This window comes from Oryctolagus cuniculus, chromosome 3 (genome assembly GCF_964237555.1).
Source record: "Oryctolagus cuniculus chromosome 3, mOryCun1.1, whole genome shotgun sequence".
Taxonomy (NCBI): domain Eukaryota; kingdom Metazoa; phylum Chordata; class Mammalia; order Lagomorpha; family Leporidae; genus Oryctolagus; species Oryctolagus cuniculus.
This window is the reverse complement of record NC_091434.1, coordinates 31,319,069-31,336,506: the sequence shown is the minus strand read 5'-3', so window position 1 is coordinate 31,336,506 and position 17,438 is coordinate 31,319,069. Positions and strand designations below refer to the sequence as shown.

At 40.3% G+C, this 17,438-nt stretch overlaps 1 protein-coding gene across 1 annotated transcript in view; it reads left to right on the top strand.

Annotated features, from left to right (window-relative positions):
- The window catches only part of PTH2R (parathyroid hormone 2 receptor), a 138,807-nt gene that overhangs the window by 41,399 nt on the left and 79,970 nt on the right, over positions 1-17,438 (top strand). The window contains exons 2-4 of the mRNA XM_070070279.1: positions 6,256-6,358; positions 16,692-16,802; positions 16,918-17,039. Coding sequence (XP_069926380.1) covers positions 6,256-6,358; positions 16,692-16,802; positions 16,918-17,039 — 336 coding nt within the window. The remainder of the gene's footprint in view (positions 1-6,255; positions 6,359-16,691; positions 16,803-16,917; positions 17,040-17,438) is intronic.

The following is a 17,438-nucleotide window of genomic DNA, read 5'->3' as shown; positions in this document are numbered from 1 at the left end:
TCAAGTTTCTTGGAATCAAATTTATAGTTCTGAAACTTGGTTACAACTCACCCAGTGGTGTTATGGATTGAATTAAAAGAAATCAATTATTTAACTGAAGTTAAAAAAAAAAAAGGAGGAGGGTGGAAACTTTCATGGTTCTAAGGGAATGAATATAAGGGAGTATTTTTTTTTCTGGTGTAGCAACTTGGATGACTTATCCATTTCTATTTCATTCTCTTTTTGATATGTGAAATTTTATGGCTCACTTTCAGCATAACTACTTATAACTCAGAATTTGTGTTGTGTTATCCTGATAACTAAAATTCTGTTATGTATTCCAATCCAAAAGTTTGTTTTTGGGATGAGTGTTTGGTACAGCAGCTAAGACATTGCTTGGGACAGCGGTGTGCATATCACAGTGTCTGGATTCCAGTCCTGGGTCTATTCTCAATCCCAGCTTCCTGAGGCAGTGGTGATGGCTCAAGTGGTTGAGTCCTTGCAACTCACATGGGAATCCTGGATTGAATTCCTGGCTCTTGAGCATTTGGGGAGTGAACTACCATATGATTCTATTATTTTTTTTATTCTCCTTTCCTAAAAATTATTAAAATAAATGTGGGCATTGAAATGTAATATGGCCCAGAAATTTCTAAAACACCTGATCTTATTTTTATGCTATATGCTAGAAAATAAGAAATCCATAAATTTCAGGAATAAGATTTTTTTTACATTTTGACACATAATATCTTTATATATTTGTAGGTAATTTGACCCATGTATATAATGTGCAATAATCATATCAGGACAATTAGCATTTCCATCTCCTCAAACATTTATTATTTCTTTTAAAAAATACAGCAAATTTGTTATGGTCTGTCTTTTTAAAAAGATTTATTTATTTGAAAGGTAGAGTGACAGAGAGAAGGAGAGAGAGACAGAGGTATCTTCTATCTGTTGGTTTACTACCCAAATGTCAACAGTGGCTAAGGGCTGGATTGGGCTGAAGCCAGGAGCCAGGAACTCCATCCTAGTTTCCTGCATGTGTGGCAGAGGGCCTAAGTATTTGGGCCATCTTCTGCTGCTTTCCCAGGCACATTGGCAGGGAGCTGGATTAGAAGTGGAGATTCAGACCAGCTCTCTGATAGGGGATACCAGCATCGCAGGCAGCAGCTTAATCTGCTGCACCAGAATGCCAGCCCCAACATTGATCATTTCTATATGTTGGGAACCTTTGATTCTTCTCTCTGATAATTTTTTTTTTGACAGGCAGAGTGGACAGTGAGAGAGAGAGACAGAGAGAAAGGTGTTCCTTTGCCGTTGGTTCACCCTCCAATGGCCGCCGCGGCCAGCGTGCTGCGGCCGGCGCACTGCGCGGATCTGATGGCAGGAGCCAGGAGCCAGGTGCTTCTCCTGGTCTCCCATGGGGTGCAGGGCCCAAGCACCTGGGCCATCCTCCACTGCACTCCCTGGCCACAGCAGAGAGCTGGCCTGGAAGAGGGGCAACCGGGACAGAATCCAGCGTCCCGACCAGGACTAGAACCCCGGTGTGCCGGCGCCGCAAGGCGGAGGATTAGCCTAGTGAGCCGCGGCGCCAGCCCTCTGATAATGTTTTGATAATAAAGTAGCTGTTTTAGATTTCAGTTTAAGCTTCTTACTAAGGCCAATGATGTAAACATCTTTATTTCTAATGCTCAGTCTATACTATTGCACCATATAAAAAGGCTCATTTATCATTTTTTAAAGATAATAGCTGTAGATAATAAGTGTGTTTGTATCCTGAAATTAAAGGTTTGGATTTTCAAAGGTTTTATATTATTGGGAGTTTGTCACTTAGGTAAATTGATTGGTTTTATCATCTTATTTGTTTTAAGAATTTCTAAGAATCTAGCAGTAAACCAAAATGTAAAGCTCTGGGTCCTATTTTTTTTTTTTTTTTTTTGACAGGCAGAGTGGACAGTGAGAGAGAGAGACAGAGAGAGAAAGGTCTTCCTTTTGCCGTTGGTTCACCCTCCAATGGCCGCCGCTGCAGCCGGCGCACCGCGCTGATCCTGGCAGGAGCCAGGAGCCAGGTGCTTTTCCTGGTCTCCCATGGGGTGCAGGGCCCAAGCACCTGGGCCATCCTCCACTGCACTCCCTGGCCATAGCAGAGAGCTGGCCTGGAAGAGGGGCAACCGGGACAGAATCCGGCGCCCCAACCGGGACTAGAACCCGGTGTGCCGGCCGCAAGGTGGAGGATTAGCCTACTGAGCCACGGCGCCGGCTTGGGTCCTATTATTTTTAATAAATCTATAGGAGGCACAAAACTTAGAATTATTTTTCTAGAAAGTAGATTACCACCTTTAGGAAACTGTGGTTGTTCAAAAATACATTTACAACATTTTTGATAACTTCCTCTAAGAGGTGGAGATGAATGCTTCTCCCCTTGAGTGGAAAATTGATGACTCTTAAATAGAATATGGTGGAACTGACATTAAAGGCCTGTGGCTTCTTTCTTGCCTTCTCTTTGGAATCACTCGGTCTGTGGGAAGTCAGTTGCCATGGAATAAAGACACCCAAGAACTCACATGGAGAGAACCGTGAGGTGAGGAAGTGAAGTTTCCTCCTGACAGTCACTTTGGGCCTGAAGCCCCCTTGCCAGTAACCAAACGTGAGATCAACTTGGAAATGGATGCTTAGTCCCAGAAAATATTCAAGTGACGGCATCCAAAGTCTTGACTGTAGTCAGCAGAGGTCCTGACCTAGACCTACCCAGCTCAGCATCTCCAATCTATGAGAAACGTAATGTTGGTTTTTTAAGGCATAATTTGCTACACAGCTATATATGGGAAATACAGATTTTCCCTCTTTACAATTCTCTTCCTCTGAATCACTCTTGGTACTGAATGAATTGTATCAGGCTGGATGGAAGTGTGGCTTCATCATTGGACGTTTTGGAAGTTAACTATGGCTTAAAGAGATGTATATTGGTGCCTAATTGATAGAAATCGGTTTGGGTGGCTTTGTAATATGTTGACTTGACTAGGTTAAACTATGTTTCACAAAATTTCCCTCTATGTTTTTGGTGAGGGTCAGCCACAAGAGATGTGTTTAAAATGAGTGGTGGAGGACAGAGATGATGCAACACCCATTTTGGTGTTTATACTCAGAAGGTCAAGGCAGGCACTTTTGTGTCTCACACATAGTGTTACTTATCCACAGGCTCATCTTCCTGGTGTGGTGTAGCATCCAGGTTTGTACCTGATCCACCTTTCCCTGGGTCCTTTAGTGCCCCTGATTTCTGGGCAAGTGCATGTTTAGGTCCATGATGAAAGGTGTCAGCTTCTCCTGGTGCATACCCACATTATCAAGGTGGTAGGCACCAATACCTAATACAGATCCCAGTGCATCCTTGGTTTTTAGCTCATTCTGAAGGCTCTGGCTGCTTCTTAGTTTTCCTCTCTTTCCAGTAATGTTCTTTTTTTTACCTGTCTGACCTGTGCATTTCTAGCTCCATAATCAGCAAAAAAAAAAAGTACTTTCCAGAGAATGTTTAATCATCTCCCATGATTGTCTACTATCAAATACCTAAAAAAAATTGCTTGATTCTACTCTGATCTCTATCTTTATCTCTCTCTCTACAATCTATAACATTTTCTAGTAGTTCTGCTTCTCTGATTGAACCTTGACAAGTATTATCTTATATCTTAAAATACGTTGATTCTTAAACCTATTAAAGTGAAATCATGAATCACCTGGGGTTCCCATGATGATTACCACTCTTCACTTTTGTATATAAATTCTGATTTGCCATATCTTGTGTGCAGTCCAAGAATCTACATTTTACACAGTCATTGATCCAGGTAGTACATGTACCATACTTTGAACAAATACTTGTGAATAATTTATCATGTTTAAAATTTATTCCATTGCAATTAAAATTTTCCCATAGGGAATGACATTGTGGCAAGGTGAGATAAGCTTCCAGTTCCATGTGAGTGTCAGCTTGAGTCCGCATGTTCCACTTCTGATTCAGCTCCCTGCTAATGTGCTTGGGAAAGCAGCAGAAGATGCTCCAAGTGCTTGGGCCCTGCACTGATGTGGAAGACCTGGTTGCAGCTCCTGGCCACTGGCTTCCCATTGTAGTCATTTGGGGAGTGAATCAGTGCATGGAAGAGTTCTTTCTCTCTCCATTTCTCCTTCTCTCTCTGTAACTCTGCTTTTCAAATAAATAAATAAATCATTAAATAAGTTTTTCCAATTGAAGAATTTCTTTTCCATTACAAGTATTAAAATTCAACCTAGGGGCCGGTTCTCTGGTATAGTGGGGTAAGCCAACATCTGCAGTGCTGGAATCTCATATGGGCACCCATTTGAGTTCTGGCAATGCTCCCTGCTTCCAATCCAGCTCCCTGCTAATGTGCCTGGGAGCAGCAGAGGATGACCCAAGTGCTTGGGCCTTTGGACCCACATAGGGGAGCTGTATGAAATTCCTGGTTTTGGACTGGCCCAGCTCTGGCCATTAAGGCCATTTAGGGAGTGAACCAGCAGGTAGAAGATCTCTCCCTCTCTCTGCCTCTACCTCTCCCTCTCTGTAATTCCACTTTTCAAATAAATAAATAAATCTTAAAAAAACTACCAGTAGTAAATTATTTATTTATTTTTTAGAGAGAGCTGTTTTCTTTCTTTTTTTAAAGATTTATTTATTTATTTGAAAGAGTTACACAGCGAGGAGAGGCAGAGAGAAAGAAAGAAGAGAGAGAGAGGGAGAGAGAGAGAGAGAGAGAGAGAGGTCTTTCATCCAATGGTTCACTCCCCAATTGGCAGTAATGGCTGGAGCTGTGCAGATTTGAAGCCAGAAGCCAGGAGCTTCTTCTAGGTCTCCCACGTGGGTGCAGGGGCCCAAGGACTTGGGCCATCTTCTCCAGTTGTAAATTATTAAAAAAAACAAAAACACTAGATCTGGATGTCTTCACTCAAGTATTTATTATTCCTTTGCCATATGTCAGAGCATGATTCAGGGTGGGAATGAGTATTGAGATCACTAGTGAAAGATGTCCAATACAAAGAAGCATGTATATGTTGAGGTCTTATTGAATGCTACCATACAACTTTGTATAATAGTGGCTTTCTGAGAATACTTTGAGAAACCTTTGATTTTCAGGGCAGGTTCCTGTATAAAGGAAAGTTCAAATTACTGTGACAGTGTGGTTTCTTCAGTTACCATCCCTGGACTGCATCCATAGTAGTTCTGATACTTTCTGATATGAGTTTCCTCCTGAGATTTTTGTTAACTTGAAGAAAATGTACTACACAAAATATTGAAAATGAGCCGGCGCCGCGGCTCACTAGGCTAATCCTCCGCCTAGCGGCGCCGGCACACCGGGTTCTAGTCCCGGTCGGGGCGCCGGATTCTGTCCCGGTTGCCTCTCTTCCAGGCCAGCCCTCTGCTGTGGCCAGGGAGTGCAGTGGAGGATGGCCCAAGTGGTTGGGCCCTGCACCCCATGGGAGACCAGGAGAAGTACCTGGCTCCTGGCTCCTGCCATCGGATCAGCGCGGTGCACCGGCCGCAGCGCGCCAACCGTGGCGGCCATTGGAGGGTGAACCAACGGCAAAGGGAGACCTTTCTCTCTGTCTCTCTCTCTCACTGTCCACTCTGCCTGTCAAAAAAAAAATATTGAAAATGAAAGCTCCTTACTATGATGTCAAGTACTTTGTTTTTCATATAAACCATTTAACTAATGATGGAATGGATAATGGATATATTGGTGCATATCTTATTGTTGTTGAGTCTCAGTACTTAGGCATAGAGATAACTAGACTCTGAAATAACTCATGTATCTCATAGAAGAAGAAACCAAAGCTCAAAGATATTGAATAATTTTTTTCTAGGTTTAACTGGTAGTTTTTGGTAGAGTCAAATTTAGTCTTTCAGTCCATTTCTCTATGTGCTTTAACTGACTTATTTTTAGAGAATTAATAAAATATTGGGTCTTCATAACTTTCCAGAGACTTTTCAAAGTTTATTTTTTATAGTTATCTTAAGTAATTATATTAAAAATTTATTCACAATTCTGGCATGGAACTTTTTTCTTTACACTGATCTAGTGAAAGAATGTTTATTCTAAAATCTTATACATTGATGGAAATGGAATTTTGACTCATATAAAGAACTGTTCCAGACAGTCTAATATCAAAGTTTGTTTTAAGTTATATTAGAAGGTGAAATGATGAATGCTTTTATCATGACTTTAAAACATGATGATGGGGGTGTATGTGCTTTGTTCATTTCTGCAGCTGGATTCCTTTGGCACCATTACTATCGAGGAGCAGATCGTGCTTATGCTGAAAGCCAAAGTACAGTGCGAGCTCAACATCACAGCTCAGACCCAGGAGGGAGGTAAAGAAGCTAAGAAAATTGTGTTCCCTTTGTGTCCCTTGTTCAATCCTCCCAGAGATAGCACTCTTTCCTCCTCTTAGGGACATCCTTATCTGTCAGTCCATGTTTCCTTGAAGAAGGATGTGTCTCAGAATAACACTCTTTTCATCTCTTTTTAAATTTCACATTGTTATTTACTAATATAGAGAGAACAGAGTTCATATATTTCATAGTTATGATTCTAAGAATATAATGATACTTAATTTCCTCCCTTATTCATTCCTTCCTTCCTTCCTTCCTTCCTTCCTTCCTTCCTTCTTTCCTTCCTTCCTTCCTTCCTTCCTTCCTTCCTTTTCTTTTTTTTTCATAACATACTTTCAATTCACTTTATAATCACAGACTTAATGCTCCTCTAAATAAGGAATTCTACAAGTAACAAGTAGAAAGACCACTATTCCACAGGAATATACACAGATGTTATGAACAATAATCAAATCACAAAATGCCTTTTTCATCTCTTTACCGCCTTGATTTGCCTTTGCAATGGAAGAATTGACTCTCCAATGAGTTTGGGAATAGCAACTGGGCATGTACACATCAGCCTTGTCCTCAGGCCACTCTTTGGGATCCGTCTGCTTGTAGAGAGCATGCATACTGGTTAGTCCTAGGAAGGGTGGGCTCTGTGAATATTGCCTGCAGCTGTAGGTAGTAAGTCCAATTCAGAGGAGCAATTAAGTATACACACTAAGTCATGTTCTCCAAAAAACCTTTTTGTTAATGAAATGATAATTTTATCCCTATCAGCCTGACTCTTTATATGATTTCTCAATTATTTCCAAATTCAAATGGAAGTGGGTTAGCATTTACTGAGCTCCCTACATTCTCAATAAGCTAAATGCAGCAGATATTGTTTTAAAATCTATATCCCTGAAATAAAATATGCAGTTTGATATATGCTTCATGGTATTCTCCAAATATTAAAAATATTGTGATTGATGTATCAGTTGATTATGATCAGAGAATGTGACCCACATGATACTCATAGTTTTAAAATATCAAAAATGGCTTATATTATAGTCAATTTTGATAAATATTCATTTGGTCTTCCAAGGGATATATGAGGACAGTGTTTTATAATGCCAACTAGATTAGACTTACTAGTTTTGTGGTTCATACACAGTGTACTCATAATGATTTTTTATGTGCTTAAACTATTCTTTCCTGATATATATATCTTAAAGTCTCTTACAGGTGAGAACGAGGGTGGGATAGAAAGTATCACCATGTTCCTGAATCTGTGAACATGTGAAATTTTTATACCTTAAATAAACTCTAAAAAAATTCTCCCATCATGATGGTGAATTTTTCAACTTTCCATTGGAAAATTCATTTTTTGCTTTATCTATTTTGAAAAGAAATTATTAATTATATATACAGTTTTGAAATGTCATATTTTTGGTGAATTAAACCTTTTATGAATATGAAGCATCTCTTCTAGGATCCTCTTGCTTTAAATATTAAAATATATGTAATTTAAAGTTATTTCTTTAAGAATAGTGAAAGACCACTACAGAACACATTGGAGTGAGGGAAAGGGTCTATTGACAGGGGAAACTTGACAGGCTGGAGGGAGAAGGCGGAAAAGGCAGCTGGGTCAGAAAACAATTGTTGTAGAAATGTGGGGGTTAGGGAATGGGAACAGTGAATCCCAGAGTGGGGGTGGGATTGTTGCTTACAGTTGGGCCAATTGGCCACCTGACTCCTAGTAAGCCAGGTTGGGTCTTAAAGAGGCCAAGATGGCATTCAGGGCTTGAGATGACACTTTTAGATAAGATGGCACCATTTCACTAACATTCCTCCTTTTGTTTTTCTTTTTTTTTTTTTTTTTTTTTTTTTTTTTTTTTTATTTTTGACAGGCAGAGTGGACAGTGAGAGAGAGAGACAGAGAGAGAAAGGTCTTCCTTTGCCGTTGGTTCACCCTCCAATGGCCGCCGCTGCAGCCGGCGCACCGCGCTGATCCTTTGGCAGGAGCCAGGATCCAGGTGCTTTTCCTGGTTTCCCATGGGGTGCAGGGCCCAAGCACCTGGGCCATCCTCCACTGCACTCCCTGGCCATAGCAGAGAGCTGGCCTGGAAGAGGGGCAACCGGGACTAGAACCCGGTGTGCCGGCGCCGCAAGGTGGAGGATTAGCCTATTGAGCCACGGCGCCGGCTCCCTTTTGTTTTTCATAAAGCAAGTGTTGCATGGGATTTCATCGGCCACAAAAGCCTAGGAGGAGTGGAGGGGCAATGGTCTATCTTCTTTAGCTGCTTCCTGCTGACATGGGGTGATGAATCACTTTCTGCTGGTGTGGTGTGACATCTCAAGTTTTTATCTTCTGGGTGGGGAGCTGAGTATATTCCTGTAGTAGCATTTGGTTGACTGCATGGTTGGTGAAGGCTTTGGTTCATTCCATTATAACCCTCTGTAAACACTTAAACAGACAAGGTAGTATAAAAGCCAGGGTGAGAATAGCAGCCAATGGTCCTAGGAGTGGCATTAACCAAGTGGTGAGGGGCCTCCGTAGGGAGGAAGAGAGGAGAGACTCTATGGATCCAAGGGCAGACTGCTTCATAGATGTGACAGTTCGTTGGAGCTTTTTAACATTTTGCTTTACCTGGCCCAATTAATTAACATAATAAAAAAACTGTTCTCCCAGAAAAACACAAGTTCCCCCTTTTTCAGCTGTTCTAAGGTCCAGAGCTTGTCTATTTTGTAGCACTACATCTGCCAGTGAGGTGATCTGATTTTGGAAGCCCCAAATGGTGGCTGCTGAAGTTTCAGTGGACCTGATGATCTCTCATAGTTGCTGGAGTTGCTCTTGGAACTGGTTAATACACATAACATTGTGGCCTAGGACAGCTCCTGAGGCCAGCACTGCAGAGAAGGAAGCTGCAAAGCTTACACCAACCAAGACTGGGAGAAAGCTTGCTCGTTCTTGCAGGTGGAAGGATTTGCCTGTAAAAGGAACTCTGGGTAGTCATAACATGTTAGATGGGGGGAAGGGATCACTAATACCCATGGACCAGGTGTAGAGCTGTTGATACAGGTGTTTAGGGTATGATTTACAGAGAAATGAAGTTCCAAGTGGAATAGAGAAAGAAGCTGTGGAAATGACAGTTATATTGATAATACAATAACAAGGGTGGGTACTGTGACACAGTGGGTGAGCCCCCACCTGAGATTCCTGCATCCCATATCTGGAGTGCTGCTTTGAGTTCAGACTACTCTGCTTCTGATCCAGATTCCTGCTAAAACACCTGAGAAGCAGCAGGTGATGACTCAATTACTTTGGTTTCTGCCACTTACATTGGAGGCCTAGATGATATTCCTGGCTCCTAGGTTTGCTCTGGCCTAGCCTTGACTGCTATGGGCATTTGGGGAGTAAACCAGCAATGGAAGATAATCTCTCTCTCATTGTACCTTTGAAATAAATAAATAAATAAATAAATAAACAAAGAAAGAAAGAAAGAACAATGACCTTGCTGTCTCAGACATGTGCATCTAACAAGAAGCAGAATCATCATGAAGCAATTTGGAAGGATCTTTGTCTTAGAAGTCTGAATGAAATATTTTTTATGAAGTCTCAAGAAATTTTGAACTGGAAGATTTTTTGGAGATTACCAGTCTAACATCTTCAGTATCTTCATGTTTTTAGGTGCCCACAAAGTGTTGCTTCTGTACTAAACATTGAAAAACAAATGAAATTCCATCCTTGCCAAATGTGGTTGATTTGTTTGAAAGGGAGCTTGACATCTTTAGGATGGTGTGTGATTTCAGTGACAGAGAGATTCAAACCATGGGACCCTTGAAGAGCATCTTAATGAACCAGGGAGGGACCTTCCTTCCTGGAAGGATAATCATTTCATCTTAAAATTAAAGGCATAGATATTAAATGTGTAGAGGAAGAAGCAACAAGACAGGGGGACTAGTATGGGCAGTGGTAAGTATGAGTGTGTCACTCATCATCTGATTGACAAACAATAGAATAAATAAATGAAATGTAAACTCATGTGATTCTAAAGACATCTGAAATATGTAAATGAGTAAATATTAAAATGAATAAAACAACTTTCATTGAGAGTCTTCTCCATACAAATAGAGTTAAATATGGTTAAGTTAAGTTAAATATGGTTAAGATTTTCAATGAAAATCTCTAGTTATGTGTAAATTGACTCACCTTAAAATTGTAAAACCTGGAATGACAGTTGGAATTGACTAGCTATTTCAAGAAAATTTCACTTTAAAATTCAGAGATGAATATAGCAATATTTAGGAGTGAGCTGTCATGTTGTCTACAATTTACTTTAAAATTATAGCAAATTATAAATTAGAGGAAATAAACATTATAAAATATTAACAACTGTCAATTTTAGTTTGGGTGTATAGTATTCTGTGTTATTTCTGAAATTTTTTAAAATAAAAATAACATTAAAAATTCCCTAATGTTTAGGAAAGGAAAATATCTAAGTATAAAACTATTCAAGTACTTAAAAGCAAAAATGAAAACATTGTGAATTTTAGTTCCACTTAAAAATATGGTTGTATTTTCTTATTTGTAACTGAGGGGTTAAATTCTCCAAATTTTAGATTCTGTGTAACACCATGGTTTGGAAAGTCACACTAATAATTACTTTGTCCTATCATACACAAAGAATTACAGATTATAATTAATGTTATTTTATGAAAGAGAGATTGGTGTGTCATTAGGCAATTAATTAGTTTCTTGCCAAATAGTGAAGTATTTACTGACATGGTGACCAAAGAGAAGATGCTAATTAAGATCTCTGTACTTTCTGTGTGAGGTCATGGCTTTTCCAGTCTTTTCAACCCTTTATGCATATCTGTCAGTTTTTCGTAAAAGATCTTCCAGAGAAACAAATATCATCCACACAAATATTGTTTGAGGGAGCAGTGGTTTTCTGAAGTTTGAGTAGTATGTCTGTGTGTATACGTGTATGGAGTGGTATTTTGTAGGCAACTAGAAAAATATCCCTTTTAGAACATGAGAAAAAAAATTTAACAGTTTTTAAAAAAGATTTGTTTACTTGAAAAGCTGAATTACAGAAAAAGAGGGGAGACACAGAGAGAGTAAGAGACAGGGGGTAGAAGTGGACACAGAGAGAGGGAGAGAGAGAATCGCCGGCGCTCTGGCTCACTTGGTTAATGCTCCACTTCGCGGCGCTGGCATCCCATATGGGCGCAGGGTTCTAGTCCCAGTTGCTCCTCTTCCAGTCCAGCTCTCTGCTGTGGCCCAGGAGGGCATTGGAGGATGGCCCACGTGCTTGGGCCCCTGCACCTGCATGGGAGACGAGGAAGAAGCACCTGGCTCCTGGCTTCAGACTGGTGCGGCACCGGCTGTGGCAGCCATTTGGGGAGTGAACCAACGGAAGGAAGACCTTTCTCTCTGTCTGTCTCTCTCACTGTCTATAACTCTACCTGTCAAATAAATAAATAAAAATAAATAAGGAAAGAAAGAGAGAGAATCTTCCTTCCACGCAAATGGTTGCAATGGCTGGGTCTGGGACAGGACAAAGCCAGGAGCTAGGAACTCCATCTGAATCTCCCACGTGGATTGGTTGGAGCCCAAGCATTTGGCCTTCTTCTATTGCTTTCCCAGGCATATTAGCAGGGATCTGAATCAAAAGCAGAACTGTTGGGACTTGGTCAGGCACTCCAAAATGGGATGCCGATATTACAAATTGCAGCTTATCCCACTGTGCCACATTGCCATCTCCATGACCTACTTTTTAAAAACTACGTAATTATAAAATAAACTGGCTGTTGGATTCTACACTTATTATGACGACCTTATTCCATCATGTGACTAACTCTTACAGGAAATAGCATGTGACATTGCAGCATGGGCTTTAAAGGGAAAACTAGTTATATGTTCAGGTCCAGTTTATGCAGGTTGTACAATAGATACAGGGTGCATGTCTGGTATTGGATTGGACAGCTGAGATGTATAAAGAATATGACTTGTTAGTGACAAAGTAAATGGGTAGGAAGTTGTAAGGAATGCTGTTAAGACATGGAAGATTGTCGAGGACCAAGTTGTTAGGAGAGATTCATTTATTTCTCTCCGTATAAACAAAAAGGAAGACAAATAAGTAGAGAATGGAGAAGAGAGATACAGGTAGACCTGTGTACCAGAAACAGGAGCCATTGTGATGAGTTCCTGGTTGCCTGGGTTATGCAAAGCCAAGGCTTTTATTATGTGAGCAATGTGAAGATGCTTCCTAGAAAATGTTCTCATCTACAAAGAGCAGTGTGGGTGAAGGTAGACATTTGGTTTTCTTATTGACACATCATTCCACAGAGAAAATCAAATAGTTGTTTCTGTGTGATATGGTGGACACTAAGAAGTTAATTTCAGGCTTATGCTAAATTCTTTTCCATAGAGATCAGTGTTTATGTGAGGCTCTGTTGTGCTGACTATTCAAAGCCTAACAACCAACTTGAAATCTTGAGCATTGCCTTGAAAAAACATACTAAATCGCAGCTAGTGTAATTGGTAACTAAAAAATTGATAATTATAATGGATAGTACTTGTGGTAGCAGGTTAATGGCCCTTCACAGATGTTTATGCCCTATTAGAGGTGTTGTAACTGTGTATGCTGTCACATGGCAAAAGGGAGTGTGCAGAGACCCCAAATGTATTCAATTTTTGTGTATCAGTTAAAAGATTATTAAAAAAATAAAAAAGATTAAGGCTATGGACTTAAAACTGGGGAAGTCCTTCTGGGTTATGTGGATGGATCCAATGCAATCACATGGGTCCTTGAGATTCAGAAACAGTGGCAGCAAAAGACAGCAGGGGGAGATTTGAACTGTGCTATGGACTCCAGTTGCCTTACTGACTCTGAAGATGGTGGAAGGGGCCATGAACCAAGGAGTATAAGAAACTTCCTCTGACAGCCAACACTCGGAAAGGAAATGGGAATCCCAGTTCCACAACTGCAAGAAGCTGACTCTGCCAACAACCAGAATGAGCAAGGAAGTGGCTTCTCCCCACAGGCTCCCTAAGGGGAAGAAACCCTGCTTGTCCCTAGAATTTAGGCTTTAGCAGTCAAAAAGACAAACTTGGCAACTTAAATTTATCTTCTCAAGAGTTTTTGTAATTCAGAAGTCTGGTGGGCTCTGCTGGACCCCTACTAATAGACTCCCAAGGCCAAAATCTAGGGCTAAAAAGACAAATGCCACATGTTTCTTCTGATCTGTGGTAACCAATAGGGTATCAAAAAATGTAATGTATAGGAGTGAAATTGACATTTTCAGATTTGATGGTTGTTTATAGCCCTTGACTCTACTGTTGAGGAACAGTTTTTTTTTTCTTCTTACTATTTGTAAGTGTAGGATTAATCTTATGAGTATGAAGGAAACTAAAAGTAGATCATTTTAAAAATTAAGAGAGGGAATAGGGAGGAATGGTGGGAGTGTAGGCATCACGGCGGGTAGGGTGAGAGGTATCACTATGTTCCTAAAAATGTATAAATGAAATTTGTTTACCTGAAGTAAAAATAAATAAAAAAGTTGCTAAGCTTTTGGCAAGTTGTTATAGCAGTAATAGAAAATGAAAACAGCATTCATTGAGAGTTTCTGTCTTTGGGAACTTGAGGTAAGACATGGCTGGTGGGCTCTCTTCCTAGAAGTTCAATGCATAGCTAATGGAGAGGAGTCTTAAAGAGCACAGTTTTAACAAGGAGTATTATGTGAAGCCCCTACCAAGTGCTAGTTTCTGTTCTAAGAATGTGGCTAAAGCAGGAGACAAAGTGAACAAAAACCTCCATGTTCAATATTCTTAAATCCCGTGGCTTAATGAAACAATGAAGAAATTACAATCTTAGAAGATGAAGACAAAGGGATAGGGTAGGGAGTGTTTCAGGATGCCATTTTATTTATTTATTTATTTTTAAAGATTTTATTTATTTTATTTGAGAGGTAGAGTTACAGACAGTGAGAGGGAGAGACAGAGAGAAAGGTCTTCCTTCCGTTGGTTCACTCCCCAGATGTCTACAATGGCTGAAGCTACATCAATCGAAGCCAGGAGCCAGGCGCTTCTTCCTGGTCTCCCACGTGGATGCAGGGGCCCAAGGACTTGGGCCATCTTCTACTGCTTTCCCAGGCCATAGCACAGAGCTGGATTAGAAGTGGAGCAGCCGGGAATAGAACCGGCTCCCATATGGGATGCCGATGCCACAGGTGGAGGATTAACCTACTGCACCAGAGCGCTGGCCCCTCAGGATGCCATTTTAAATGGGAAGAGTTTATTTAGAAGTTGACATTTGAGTGAAATTTTGAGGGATATGAGGGAATAAGCCTTGGGGCTCTCTGGGGAAATGGCATTGATATCCAGGAACTGCATGTAGACCCCTGGGTGGTAATGAGAACTATAGTCAGTGAGACAAGCTGGGGAAGAGAGCAGAGTGTGTAGGGCCTTCAGACATGGCAAAGATTAGGCTTTTGCTCAAGAGTGAGATGGGTAAGAATTTGGACCATGGTATTAAGAATAAAGGAGGGGTTGTTGCTGTGGCATGGTCGGTAAAGCTGCCGCCTGCAGTGCGGACATCCCATATGAGTGCTGGTTCGAGTCCTGCTTGCTTCACTTCTGATCCAGCTCTCTGCTATGACCTGGGAAAGCAGTAGAAGATGGCCCAAGACCTTGGGCTCCTGCACCCGCGTGGGAGACCTGGAAGAAGTGCCAGGCTCCTGGCTTTGGATTGGCACAGCTCCAGCCATTGTGGTCATTTGGAGAGTGAACCAAGCAGATGGAAAACCTTTCTATCTCTCTCTCTGCCTTTGCCTTTGTAACACTGCCTTTCAAATAAATAAATAAATTGTTAAAAGAATAAAGGAGAGGAGGATGTGAACCCCTGTTCATAGTGCACTAGTTATTGACTTAGGTCTGAGTCCAGAAAGAAAGACTGCACTTAAGTATACACAAATTGCATGAAATGGGTTTGTTATTTACAGGTAGGCAGCAAGGGACAACTGAAGCTTAGGAATCATTACAAGTCCTTCTTCCAGGAATCAGCAAAGTTTCCAGGAGTGGATGGAATCTCAACTGCACATGACCCACTTGTACCACATGTGAAAGATATCAGCAAACAGGCCACCTTGGTTTATATGTCTCAGGGAACACATGACTGACTGGGCGGCTAAACTGGTCAAAGACACCTGTTTCTGGGAGGGAGTGGAACCGAGCCCAGGCTCTCCTATACATTTCCATTCCTTAGGTGTGGATGTTGCATTTCCAACACTTTCTAGAGTTATTCTCGAGAAATGCAGTAAAGGGGGTATGGAGAATTGGGCTGGTTCAAAGCCATTCAGAAAACTGTCCTGCACAGGGCAAGAACAGAATCAGGAAGCACAGTTGGAGACTATTGCAGTAATTCAGGAGGGACATGAGGTGACTTGGATCATCATATGGCAGTGGAGGCTGTGAGAAGTGATGGGAATCAGTAATATCTTGAAGAAAGTAGAGCTTATAAGAATTTTGTTTGAGATGAACATAAGACTAAAAGAAATTATTAAAATTATTAGTAAAAAGAGTTGATTCTTGTAGGTTATTAGGTTATCTGTGAAGTGTAATCTCTTTTATGTGTGTTTTATTTTTAACAGCGATTTAAAAAGATCTTGGGTAAAAATAGAGCTACAATATTATTATGGGAAGAAATTAGCTATAGAAGTTCCCAGCTTCTAATGTTTCTGATGTACTATTTGCTTTAACTATCATAACTAATATATTGGAAAAATTTGAACTTTAAAATTTATGCAAGTAAAATATTCTTACAAATGACCTTTGATGAGGCTAGGTAGAAGAATTTTGGGGCATTTACATCTTTTTTTAAAAATTTATTTATTTATTTGAAAGACAGAGTTATAGGGAGACAGAATCAGAGAGAGAGAGAGAGAGAGAGAGAGGTCTTTCTTCCACTGGTTCACTCCCCAGATGGCTGCAACAGCCAGAGCTGAGCTGATCTGAAGCCAGGGGCTTGGATTTTTCATGTGGGTTCAGGGGCCCAAGGATTTGGCCATCTTCTACTGCTTTCCCAGGCCACAATAGAGAGCTGGATCAGAAGTGGAGCATCTGGAACTTGAACCAGTGCCCGTATGGAACAATGGCACCTGCTTTGCCACAGGGCCTCAGAGCATTTACATCTTAACTACCTTATTCGAGTTTCTCAGACAAAAAAAAAATGTTTTACATTTTGCCATAGGCAGTGTCTTGAAATTTTGTATTTTGAATGCATTTGTTTTGTTTCCAGCTGCATTTTTCTTTATTTATTTGCTTTTTAATTTTTTTTGTCAGAAGGTAATTGCTTCCCAGAATGGGATGGACTCATTTGTTGGCCCAGAGGAACAGTGGGGAAAATATCAGCTGTCCCATGTCCTTCTTATATTTTTGACTTCAATCATAAAGGTATTAAATTTTTCTGAAATGATTAATTTGAAAGAGAAACGTACTTGTCTTTTTATGATGTTGTTGTAGTCTCTAAGGGGACTGAGTAATCTCAGTGTCTTTCATGTCCCTATAGGAGTTGCTTTCCGACACTGTAACCCCAATGGAACATGGGATTTTGTGCATAGCTTAAATAAAACATGGTCCAATTATTCAGACTGCCTTCGCTTTATGCAGCCCGATATCAGCAAACGAAAGGTAATGAAATTTTTGTGTTTATGAGCCCTAAGGAATAATATTTTAGGCAATTGTTGATTGCCAATCATTATAAATAGAAATGCTTGCATTCTTTGTCACAAAAGTCATTAAAGATAAAAACAATGTTGGAATCTTTCAGATGCATCTGAAACATCCTGGTATTTTACTTAGTTTAGTTACGTGGCTGAGATACAGTCATATATACTTATAAATATGTATATTATGTTATATTTATATTATATTTCATTACATACAAATATAAAAACCTCAGTCACGAGTCTGCATGATTCATGATTTCTTCTTAGCGAATGGCTACATCTTGTCTCATTCTATGTTCCTGAAGGATTGTGCATTTTACATATAAAATGCTTCAAAAATACTTTTTATCTCTCATTGGCA